The 13,701-nt window shown below is 25.9% G+C and overlaps 1 protein-coding gene across 1 annotated transcript; it reads left to right on the forward strand.

Annotated features, from left to right (window-relative positions):
• The first annotated feature begins 474 nt into the window (after nt 1-474).
• Nucleotides 475-7,440, forward strand: LOC130969883 (uncharacterized). The gene is made up of 10 exons (XM_057895790.1): nt 475-623; nt 1,030-1,080; nt 2,901-3,023; nt 3,828-4,352; nt 5,075-5,514; nt 5,600-5,699; nt 5,786-5,845; nt 5,928-6,017; nt 6,817-6,936; nt 7,013-7,440. The coding sequence occupies exons 1-10, from the start codon at nt 561-563 to the stop codon at nt 7,328-7,330; spliced, it is 1,890 nt and encodes a 629-aa protein (XP_057751773.1). The 5' UTR covers nt 475-560; the 3' UTR covers nt 7,331-7,440.
• Nucleotides 7,441-13,701: the final 6,261 nt, after the last annotated feature.

The raw sequence follows: 13,701 nt of genomic DNA on the forward strand, positions 1-13,701 counted from the left end.
CAACAAAAATGACCAAAGCTTAACAAAATCATATAAAATTTTGGATTATATTATACCTCGGAATATGTACCCAAAAAGAGTTAGAAGACTCTTATGATTCATGTTCATCAACCGCTATATAGAGAAACCAAGATTGCAAGCTACGCCAAAATTGTGACGGCAAACCAAAAACCGCCACAATAGCTTCCATTTTATAATTTGATTTCATTATTTTGTATGATATGATGTCCCACCTTCACCAGCATCCACAACACCCTCTTCTTCTTCATCAACACCCTGAAAGCTCCCTCTCATCTTTTCATGCAATAAACAAAGCCAACAACAAGAAGAAGAATAATAGTATTAGAAGAAGTGATGGGTCTTTCTTGGGTCACAAGTTTGTGTCATCATCAATAACCTCCTTTTCTAACCATAATAATAATAATAATAAAAATAATAGTAATGAAGGTGATGAAGGAAGCCCTCCAACAACAACACAACAGTGTTGTTTTAATGTCTATTCTTCAAGGCGTTGGGGTGCTAATACTAACATTGTTGGGTGTAGTGAGGTTTCTTCTTCCATGGCCAGCCAACTAGAACCACCCTCTTCTTCTTTGCTTCGCTCTCCCTCCAATGATATTATTGTAAGTCTCTTTAATCTAATATTATTAGCACAATTCAATCTTTAATCTTTAACCTTTTATCATGATTTTAATCAACATTATTGAAGAAATATATATATATATATATGTATAGGGATGGTTTAGTAAAATTCTTTTATCCTAAGTCCTAACTTTCAATAATCAAGTTGCTATTAGGTAACAAAAATAATTAATTTTAAAATTTACATGTAAAAAGAAAATTTATTTATTTATATTATGTTGCAATTCCTAATAATTTGATACTGGTGGATAAAACTTATTATGATTATTAATTACTTGCTTCATTTTTATGATCATCAGATAAAGTAATAATAATGTATAAATTTATCCCTTTTTTCCTAATTAAGTTAAAGATTATTATTTCCCTTCTTTAATTCTTTGTTTTCAGAGGAAGAAGAAAATTTCTGGGCAGCAAAAGAAAGAGGAACTTGAAAGAGAGGTAAGTGGATTAATATTTTGATTCCATAGTAGTAATAATATTGATGCATAGGGTAGTGTTAATTTAGAAGAATTAATGAACAAATTAGGTTAATTAATTTGTGGTAAACATTAATGTAAAATGCAATTATCATTGATCTAATTAATTAATGAAAAAGTATAGGTAGACAATAAAAATATGAAACAAAATATAAACAATAGATATATCTGATGTTCAATTTATTAGGTGTGCGGATGGTTATTTTAATATTAAGATTTATGTGAGTAATTTGGAGTGTAATATGTCTTACTTAAATTGGGCTAATTTTAGACCATTGTTCATATTGTTCAAGAAAATCATTAGTTACCTAGCATAACCCTTAATTAATTAACTAGTTTTTCATCATGGGCTATGATTAATCAGTTAAAAAAAATAGAATATACTAGTTTAATTCTTTCCTTGAAAGAAAAGCATAGCAATGTGTTGTAGCCTTTTAATTTGTAGGGAACACCTATTGCCATTAATTGACTTAGTAGCACCATAAAACGTCAACCATAACCAAATATTTATTATGAAAGTACATATTATTCAAAAGATCAGATCATGGTGATAATGAACTTAGATCACTATATATATAGTTTATAGTTTGTTCTCTTTTGATAAAAAACTATGACTCATTTATCAGTTTCCTCTTCATAGAAATAAAATAGTACAAACCTTGGAGCTATAAGTTTGCTATTTTAAACCATGGAGAACTAGCAGTGAATGAGATCCATACTCCTCAAATGAAGGAACACCTTTGAATTGGAAATTTTATACATATAGTATTAATTAACTATTCTAGTAATAATCAAAGTTCATCAACCTCAACCTTTTGATGATTGAAGCTAAGAAGCATGTTTGTATTTTTATTTTCTGTTTTAGAATTAAAAAAATATCTTATTATTATTATTTTCTTAAAATTTTAAAACAAAAAATACTAAAAATAAAAACACAAATTAAACGCACCACTCACATAAGGATGTTGAAAACGTCTTTTTATAAAGATATTTTTTAATAATTAAAATTTAACACATATAATCGATTAAATAGTGTTATTTTTGTCAAAATTAAGCTAGACAAATTAATTTGAACAAAAAATGGTGAATCAAATCTTGAACTGGTCTAAATTAATATTATTTTTTTATAGAAAATAGCTACAATATCCTATCATATAAAATGATTAAAATACTTATATTATATATATATATATATATATATATTAATTTTGAGAATCCTAAATTTTAGTCTTTTATTTTTCTATCGTAAGGTTAGGATTTAGAATTTTTAAAATTATATATATATATATATATATATATATATATATATATATATAATAAGAGTATTTTAATTATTCTCTATAATAAAGGTATTGTAGTCATTTTTTATAAAAAAAATAATATTAATTTAGATCAGTTCAAGATTTGATTCACTATTTTTTCGATTAAATCAATTTGTCTAACCTAATTTTAACAAAAATAATATGATTTAATCGATTATATATATTAAATTTTAATTATTAAAAAACATCTTTATAAAAAGACATTTTAAACATCTTTATCAGAGTGGCTTCATATATAATTATATTCAATGATTGCAAATTTGGAAAATTCATATGGTACCATGGCAAAGATTAATTTTAATTTGAGCATTGTTAAGAAAGTTAGGCCAAATATGGGAATTATAAAACAAATCTAATCAAGACTAATAACATTTATTAAAAAATAAATTCCATTTTAGCATTTCACCTAAATTAGAAAAATAATTATATAGATTATTTTAATTTTGAATGTAATAAACAGGTCTCTATGCTTCAAAAGTTATTGGACCAAGAAGAGAAGGTTCATGAGATTTTAGAGATGGTGCATAATAGACCAAATAATGTTTCAACCTTATCATCAATTCCCAATTTTCTTCCTCCCAAGGTAAAATTAAATCATCCTCACCTCACAATTTGCCATTATTCTATTTTTCTTTTTCTCTGGCTAAGATAGATTAATTTCTCATAGTAGTTGGTCATTTTTTAATCAAAATCTCACAATCATATACATATATATGAAAAAGAAGAGTGATAAATTAAAAGAAACAGAAGAGTAGGTTTTAGTGCCACCCAAACAGTTGAGGTTTATGCCTTCTATGCTGTCATAGACTAATGGTTTTTTTTTTTCTTTTCATGAGAATAAATAACAATAAAAATATTCTTCTAGCTAGATAGATTAGATCTTGAAGAGTCTTATGGAATACGCTAGGAAGGTATACTATTCTACAATAGTTAACATATTTTGACATTTAAAAAAAATTAATTATTTTATTAATTTATATAATTTCATCAAATTTATAATTAATTTTTTAATTAAATTTTTACGTTGTTTTTAATTTTGTAATTAAGTTATTTTTAGTGTGAAAAATATTAAAATTAACAGAATATTTTTCTGCATATTGAAGACACTTTCAATCAAAAATCCAATTAGATCTTTGATCATATATTTTTTAGAAAAGAATATCATGTTAATTTTAATATTTTTGATACGAAAAAAATCTAATTACAAAATTAAAAACGGTGTATAGATCTAATTAAAAAGAAATAAGTATAAAAATCTAACTATAAATTTGGTGGAAAGACTAACAGAACAATTAAATCTTAAAAAACTTAATGAGCAATATGGCAACAAATTAAATAATTTAACTAGATAATATAAGATTTGAATCATGAAATATTGTTTGTGCAGATGAAAGAACTGTTAGCAGAATTAGTAATGGTTGAGGGAGAGATATCAAGACTTGAAATCCAAATAAATCATCTTCAAACAAGTTTGAAACATGAACAAGAGATCACAAAGGAAACAAAGTCAAAATCATGGAATTTGAGCAATAACAATAATTCTGGTTCTTATAATGTGAATAATCATCATCATAATTTCCCCACTTCTGCACCAATTCCAATTCCAATTCCAAGTCCTATTCATCATAGAAGCAGTGTTCATGAAAGAATGGCATATGAGACCAAAGCATTGCATTTCATAAGCAAAGCTATAAAGGGTGATTACTATGCTCTTAATAGTAATAATAATGAGCTTAGTAGTAGTCTTAATGAGAAAACAGGGTTCATGATGATGATGAAGAATTCAGTTGAACAGAAAGAAAACAACAATAATAACAAGTTTCATCAAGAAAGAGTTGTTGGTAGGAAAATTAATAATGGGATGGTGAAAGCTCCTTCACCTATGAGAGACCCTCGCCATCCATCACCTAAGGTATGTAACATATTCACTCTTCTTCTTTTAGCCTTCATTTTCTTACTATACATTCATTTTCCCCACATGACATGAAGGCTGAGCACGGATAGCGGGTACCCAATTACTTATCTGAATTCGAATCGAACTAATTAAATTGGTTCTGAAACTAATAGGTCGGGTCCAATCCAAACCAAACTAATGACCTTTGTTAGTAATTAATTTGGGTATCGGTTCTGGAGTGCGAAACTCGAACCAACCTGCGAACCCGATCATATATAATTAAATAACAAAAATTAAAAATATATATGGCTTTTCTATTAGACAATGATTATTCACTATTAATATGTTTGGATCTTAATGAGTTTAGTTTTTAATGTATTTGGTGTTTAACATGTTTGAATTATTTCTATTGATGTTACATGTTTATTGTACTTGTTGAATTTTTAAGATAAAAATTTAGTTTTTTTTTTTTATGAATTTTAAAGTCATCGAGTACCCAATTACCTGAACGGAGGTTTGGTTTGGTTCAAGTACATATACAAAAAATTACAAATCCGAACCAAACTGAACCAATTACATTTTGATCAATTCGATTCTAATCTTACCATAAACCCAAACCAAACCGACCCGTACTCACCTCTACCCACATGCATGTAGCCATGTACCTTATATTATTGTTGGCAACAATTATGTGAACATTATTACTAATTTGGAATCACTATCTAATTTGATATTGTAAGCTTAGGGAACGTAATCCAGAGATGTACCTAGATCTTCCAACAAGATCACTACTTGATCCACTTCTTTCAGAAGAAAATGATCTAAAATGGCAACCCAACAAGCTATCAGAGAGCATAATGAAGTGTTTGAATTTCATATATGTGAGGCTTCTAAGAACATCAAGAGCAATGGAATTGGAGAAATCAGGTCCAATTTTAAGGTCTATGCACTCTTCACTAAGCTCAAGAAGCTTTAGAGTGGACACTACATCAAACACAAAATCAAACTTAATGCTTCAAAGGGAAGCAAGGCAACAAGACCCTTATGCTATCTTTGATACTGAAGAGTCCATTCCAAGGGACATTGGTCCTTACAAGAACTTGGTTATATTCACTTCTTCTTCTATGGATCCTAAGTTCATCTCAAATCCTTCCTCCATTCCATTACTAAGGAAATTAAGGTCTGCTTAATTAACATACATGACTTTGATTAATTAGTACTTTTTTTTATCAATTCATAATAGCATTATTTTTTTCCATATGCAGGATCTTGATGAGTAATCTTCAAACAGTTGATTTGAAATGTCTTACTTGTCAACAGAAGTTAGCATTCTGGATTAATGTGTACAATGCCTGTATCATGCATGTATGGTACAATTTTTTTTTTAATTTTATGTTCAATTTCTCTATATGATATTATTGATTCTTTAATTAATTAATTTTTTCTTTTAGGGATTTATACAATATGGAGTTCCATCCACACCAGAAAAGCTACTTGCATTGATGAACAAGGTAGAGTAGAAAGATCTTACACATAATAAGAGTTTAGACATTAAATGTTTAATTGAATGAATCTTTGTGTGTATATATATAGGCAACTCTCAATATAGGAGGCAACATAATAAATGCTCATGAAATAGAGCATTTCATTTTGAGGAAAAGAGCTACTTCTAATATCAAAGAGGTATGTAATTAGGCTCAACCAATCTCTTCAATTTGAAATAAAAGAGGAAATTATCATCTTTATCCATCAAAATTTAGAATGCAGAACAAATGAATCAATGAATCTAGTTTTATACTGTTAAAAAATAGTTTTTGTGTGATAAAAGTATCCAAACGTTAATTACATAAAAATTCGCCACTAAAATTAGTTATTAATAAATACATATATAGTTTAATTTATTTTTAATGTGTATTTATATTTTAATATATATTTTATACTACTGAATGATTTTAATGTACACATAACATGATTATAGGTAAATTTGTTAATATTTCAAACTTCCATGAGTAGAAATGAGAGTTTCTCATCTTTCATGAGTAAATTTATCAATATTCAGAATTTTTATAAATAGAAATGATAGTCTACTCGTTTGAAATAACTTTTAATTTAAACAAAGTAAAAAATAATCAAAGAATTAAGCCTGTTTGGAAAGCTTCAAAAGTAATTTTTTTGAGTTTTTGACTTATGAAAAGTAATAGTATTAATGTCTGGTGCAATTTTCAAAACTAAATTGCAACTTTCTAAGAAGCTATTTAGTAGTTTATAGAGAAGTTAAAAAAAAAGACTTCTTTCATAATACTACTACTTTTTATCACATTTCTATAAAATAAATACTTTTAGAATTAAAAATTCAAACACAAAATAACTTATTTATAAACTATTTTTAATATAATCATTTATTGTTTAAGCTATTTTTAAAAAAAAAAACTTAATTAAGTTGTTTACCCAAATTGGTCTCCATGTTCCATGGATGGTTTAGGTGCAGAGGAAGGGTGAGTGGGAAGATAAAGAGTCAAAAATTGGTGAACTTTATGAAGTTGAATCCATAGATCCTAATGTCACATTTGCTCTCTGTTGTGGAACTCGTTCTTCTCCAGCTGTAAGTGTTTCTAACTAATCAATAATAATAATGATAATACTTTGCAATTAAAGCATATGATTGATTAATTATGTAGGTGAGGATATACACATCTGAAGGAGTTACATCTGAATTGGAGAAATCAAAACTAGATTATCTTCAAGCTTCAATTTTGGCAACAAGCACAAAAAGGATTGGATTCCCAGAACTACTTCTCAGAAACATGCATGATTTTGCATCAGACATAGATTCATTGGTGGATTGGGTGTGTAACCAGTTACCTACTTCTGGTACTTTAAGGAAATCAATGGTGGATTGCTTCAGAACCAATAATAATAATAATAATGTTAAGGCTTCTACAATTGTTGACAAGATTCCCTATGACTATGAATTCCAATATCTGTTGACAATATAAAAATACATACATTTCTCTTCCTTATTAGCTTGCTCTTTAGTCAATTATAGAACACAAAACATGATTTGAAGGTGATGGAATATGTATATAAAATTGTTATAATTAATAGACTGCACTTTTTTGGTATCTAAATGTCAATAATAATAAATATAGAAGTATATTTTACCAATTTGCTACTATTCTAGTATTCTCTTCTATTTGTGTTGTAATTTTTTGTCTACTAATTATAATTATAGCCAAAATAAAAAAAATACAAATGGTTATATCATTTGCTACTTTGAATAAATGATTGCTAAAGATATCAAGTTTAAAGTTTGACATGGGTAGAGAATAGTTTAAATGAGAAGTATATAATATAGAAGAGCTATATTTTTCTATAGGGAGCCACTTAGATAAAGATGTTTAAAACGTATTTTTTAAAAATATGTTTTTTAATAATTAAAATTTAACATATATAATCAATTAAATCATATTATTTTTTTCAAAATTAGGCTAGACAAATTGATTTAACCGAAAAAATAGTGAATCAAATCTTGAACTAGTCTAAATTAATATTATTTTTTTATAAAAAAATAACTACAATACCCTTATTATAGAGAATAATTAAAATATTCTTATATATATATATATATTAATTTTAAAAATTCTAAATCCTAATCCTAGGATAAAAAAATAAAAGACTAAAATTTAGGATTCTCAAAATTAATATATATAATAGAAGTATTTTAGTCATTTTTTATAATAGGGTATTATAGTCATTTTCTATAAAAAATACTATTAATTTAGATCAGTTTTAGATTTCATTCATTATTTTTTGGTCAAATCAATTTGTCTAGCCTAATTTTGACAAAAATAACACGATTTAATCGATTATATATGTTAAATTTTACTTATTAAAAAACATATTTATAAAAAGACGTTTTTAACATTTTTATCTGAATGACCTATATTATTATTATGTCAAGGAAAAGAAATTTTAAAAGTAAAAAAGAATTAAGTTTAATTACTATAATACTCTTTTGATTTTTATTTTTATTGTGTATGAATTACACTATCTTTAATTAGGGCAAGAATAGATTATACGACAAGAAAGATATGATTACATGACATACATGTCCCCTTATGAAAACTTAAAAAAGAAGGCTAAGTAGGGAACCCCTCTCTCTCTCTTTGATCACATCACATGGTGAGATATAATTTATAATAATAATAATAATTGGATGCACACAGAATATTGTTACACTTTACTGTCTTTCTACTTTGGAACAAAATTATAATAAGGAAATTGCAACAACCTTATTCCTTGCAACTTCAACATTTCCATTCCTCTCATTTAAATATAGTGTTTATATTTATGTATGTTAGATACTTAGATCTGTGTCCTGAAATAATTTTAGAATAATATTCTAGAAAACTATTACTATATTAATGATGTAATATTTTGTAAAATTTTAATTTAATTTATTTTTTTTTTAAATTTTATTGCCAATATAGGGTCAATTTTATTTGGGCCAGAGCTAGTTTTTTGGGCATTACCTAATACTTTAAATGGGTCTACTATAATGCAACGTAGGCCCAAATAGGATTAACTTCAATGTTTATTTGGGCTTAAACATTACAAAACATCCGAATTCAATTGAAGCTCCACCAATACAATAGCTTGGGCCAAAGCATTTTTATCAACCATATTATGTATATATAAAAAATAATTATTAAATTAATTATTTATATAAAATAATATATATATTAATACACAAATAAATATATAATGTACATAATATTTTTGGCATTTGTATATTTTCTGACACACACAAACATTCTATATATATGATGTTCAACTTAATCATACATTTTATCAATAATGTTGTGTAAATAACATAATTGTTCTAAAAAATGATAGAAAATAATTACATAAAATTAAGGAAAAAAATGTATAATGATTATTCTACTATCTTATGTGTGTAAAAAAGGTTTCATGATTGTGATTCTCAACTACTCTCTCCTTCTCCCTTGTATCTAAGATATATAGTAGCTAGGTTGAACCCAATGAAAGCATGTTATAATAATTATTATGTGAATTGAATTGAAGTGTGACTGTACCTAGCATGAATAAGTTGAATTGTTGAAAAACAGAACATGTTCCATCTAATGTATATAGGGACCCCACATATAAATTCTTTATATGCTTTCATGTCATTAAGCAAATGAATGGTCAAAATGTGACTGATAAATCATGTCCAATTGTACCCTTTCTTTGTGAAATTTCGTCACCATATATATACATATTCTCACTTCACTTTGGAGCATATATATGTACACCGTATTTCCCTATTGCTGTACATGGAATCACATCCATTCAGTGATAAGGAATTTTTGTTTTTCCAAATTTTTTTTATTATTATTATTTTATTTTTCTCACTCTTTTTACTAAAATAGATGCTTAGAAACTTGTGATTAATCATGCCACTCCACTCACATAGTTGAGAAATATATATATAAGATTAACTTAAGCTTATATAATTATCCACAACAGTATTCTATTAGGAAACAAAATATTTCATGTGTATGTTCACTCTTTTTAGAATTTACAAAAAATAAAAAAAGGTCATTAAAAATATAATAACTCATCATAAGTCCATATATTAGTATATTACATACACATGCAAACCGAGACAACGAAAACTTTATTTTTTTATATTAAAAAAACTCTCATACTTGTTCAAATAAAACATAAGGGCAAGGATCCATAATTATAATAAAACCATATCCAATTAATGATTTTTTTATATTATATTAATATTTAATTTACTTTCCATTTTAACTTATTTTGTTGTAGCTGATAATAAAACTAAGGAACTAAAGCAGGCTCAATTTTATGGTTATAGAAGCCTTGTGTGTGATCTACCTAGATGTGGATTCATAAAGTACAAGATAAATTTGTAGAGATGTAGAATTCAGACTCTGCGAGTTGTTTAATTTAAAAATTTTACTGAACAAATTGCATGGTCCGATTTAAAGTTGGAAAAATTTGAATTTTGAAAGGAGAAAATTGGATCCTCCGTATTTTTTGTAGATGAAAATTCGGACCGTCCGTTTAACTAAGAGAAACTCGCATAATTCGAGTTCTGTTGCTTTGATCCCACACGACTGTAAAATACATATATTTTCCATATTCCAGTTCAATCCCATTATTGCTTCCATATTCAAATTAAAAAAGTTCAATCCCACTGTTACTTCCATATTCAAATTAAAAAACGTGCTAAAGCACAAGTGCTTGATACTAGACAATAGACATGAGCCATTTGTACTTGTTATTATGTATAGAATACTTAATACATTTCTATTATTTTATACTATGTAAACTCTATTCTTTCTAGGTTGAAATATATAGATATCAATATTTAGTCATTAATTTTTTATTATGAAAACAATAAATAAAAAAAATTTTTTATTTTATCTTAATGAAATTTTTTTATTTATATTTTAATATTTAATAATATTAGATGTATACTAATTAAAAATAACTATTAAAATTAGTTATTAATATAAAATATATATTAAAAATAAATTAAATTATATATGTATTTTTATATAAATATATAATGACTAATTTTAAAGTGAAAATAATATTTTTGTTTAGTATTATATTATTTTAACCTATTTTCTATAAAAAGATATTTTTTCATGTATTTAAAAAATAAAAGTGGTTACTATTAGTATTTGTAATTATGATAATTGGTGCTAATGATGTAAATATTGATGAAGGGACAGGGTTTCATGTCAAGGGCAGTAGAGTCCAGAGAGTGGCAGTGGCGTGAATATAGAGAAAGCAGGGTGGCAAAATAGTGAAGACAATAGGTAGAGAGTAGTGAGATTGGAAAAGAAATAAAAAAAATAAACAAAAGGTGACATTGACAAGCACTGAAGAGTGATGCAGAGACCCACAGAGAGGGAGGGAAGGCAGATGCTGGAACTGGAATGGTTTTATGAGAGTTTCTATTAATAATAATAATTATTTTTTTATTTATTTTTTGGTGTGATATGCTAGCTATAGCTGCCCCAGCCATACAGCTAGCTAGGGTTTCTGTAATGACGTGATTGGCTTACCTCACTACAATTAAGATTTCCTTGTTTTAACTTTAACACAGTGTTTGGTTCAAACGAAAACAAGGGGAAGGAAAATACAGGGAAAGAAAATGGGTGGAAAATCAAGTTTTTCATTGTTTGGTTTATCCAAGAAAATGAAGAGAAAAAGAAAAAAGTGGAGTGGGACCCACGAAAAAATTTTCTCTTCAGATGGGAGATGAAAACTAACAAGAGAGAGGAAATAGTGATATAATTACAAATTTACCCTCTATTTAATAAAAAGATCAAAATATTTTATTTTATTTTTTTTACATTTAAAAATCATCTCTTGTACTCTTCTTAATTTTACGCACTATCAAACTTCATTTTTTTCTTAAATATAATTAAAAAGATTAATAATATAATTTATGAATAATTATTTACTTGTAAAATTATTTACTTGTAAAATTAATAAATTATAATTTATATATAATATAAGTAAGGATATTAATGTAATTTTATTCTAACATAATTTTCTTTCTTCTCACTTTTCTTTCAATCCAAACAAAAGAAAATTTTCTATCTATTTTCTTTCCATCCATTTTCTCTTAATCCAAACAACATACAAATAACTCTACTTTTCTTTCAATTTTCTTTCCTTTCATTTTCTTTCCTCTTATTTTCTTTCCTTCCATTTTCCTTCTTATATCCAAACAAAGCCTAAACATCCTTTTCTTTTTCTAGCTTCATTGATTTGAAACACTTAATTGCAAAAATATAATACTTAAGGATTATTAATTAAAAAATAAAACATTTATTTAAAGAGTTTATAATATATGCAATATAAACATTTGAAGTATTTTGTGATTATAATAAAAATTTAATTTTTTTATACAATGTTATTAATAATAAAAAAGAGATTTATGCAAAAAATAATTTAAATTGGTTGAGTAATTATTTTATTCGTTCACTTAAATAAGTATTAGAATCTAAATTTTATTTTATTTATATAATAATTTATTGAATAGAGATAAATTTTTAAATAAAATTTAAATTTATGATAAATTAATTATTGATTTGTCATATTTTACATGAAAAATTAATTATATATTATTATATCAGTAAAAAACTAACTAATTTTAAATTTATTTTTTAAAAAATTATCTAAAAGTTATGAATTTAATTAAATTATTTATAATTTTTTTGATGACACAAAATTAAACTCTTATAATAAATAGAATATTAAAAAATTCAAATATGATTCTTAAAGGACAAGAGGATTATGTGGATTGCACATTGAATAATTGAATATTTTGCAATATTAATTTGATTAAAAACCCTACGATATTTGAATAAAGTTAAAAGAGTGTAAGAGGAAGGTGAAGTGATGAAGTTGGGCATACGAGGCAACATTGATACAAGAAGCTAAGCAAGTGATTGAAAGATGACGTCACCTGCATATTCTCTCTCTCCTTTTAACTCATCAATGGCACAGAGAGTGAGTGAGTGTGTGAAAGAGAAATACAAGTGAGAGTTTTTGAGGTTCTCAAAACCCAGGTTGCAGGAGGCAGTCATCTTTTACTTGCACTATTCATAATGTATCTCCATTTTTCCATATCTACCTTTTTTATATAATAAAATTGTTTATTTTGTGTATACTTTTTTTTTAGGTTAGTTTATCTTAAATTTATTTTTTTAAGAATAACAAAAATTGAAATTTATCTAATTTTTTCAACCATACAAATTTCAATATCATATTATAAAATTATTTATTTTAAAAATTTAAACTAATAAAAAATATATATAAACAATTATATCTCATCTTGCATTATTTTATATATGTATCTAATAAATTGTCCTAAATAAAAGCTTTTCTGGTGATATTATTTTGTTTTTTTCCATTCTAATAGTTCATCTCTATCAAATGAAAGAATGAAAGAAAGGTAGCCCCTACACACCTACACAACAACACATGTGCATCTGAGAATAATATGTTAGTAGGGCTGACAATTCATACTCTATCTACATGCAGGTATTTAATTTAGTCTAATTCGTTCGGGTAAAGTAGGTTATCCGACCTGCTGCGGATAGGGTAGGGTATGGTCCGTGTATGTCTACGGATAGGATAGGGTATATAGTGAACAATCAAATTAGTTAGTTAATTTAATAATTTAGACTATTAGTTTTTTTTTTTTTATGTTATTAGTATATATAAAATTTAAAATGATTGAATTTTATATTTACTTTGAAAAAAATTGATATTTTTACGGATAAAATAGGGTATGATAGGATTTAGAACTTTAGAG

The sequence above is a fragment of the Arachis stenosperma genome, chromosome 3, assembly GCF_014773155.1.
Source record: "Arachis stenosperma cultivar V10309 chromosome 3, arast.V10309.gnm1.PFL2, whole genome shotgun sequence".
NCBI lineage: Eukaryota > Viridiplantae > Streptophyta > Magnoliopsida > Fabales > Fabaceae > Arachis > Arachis stenosperma.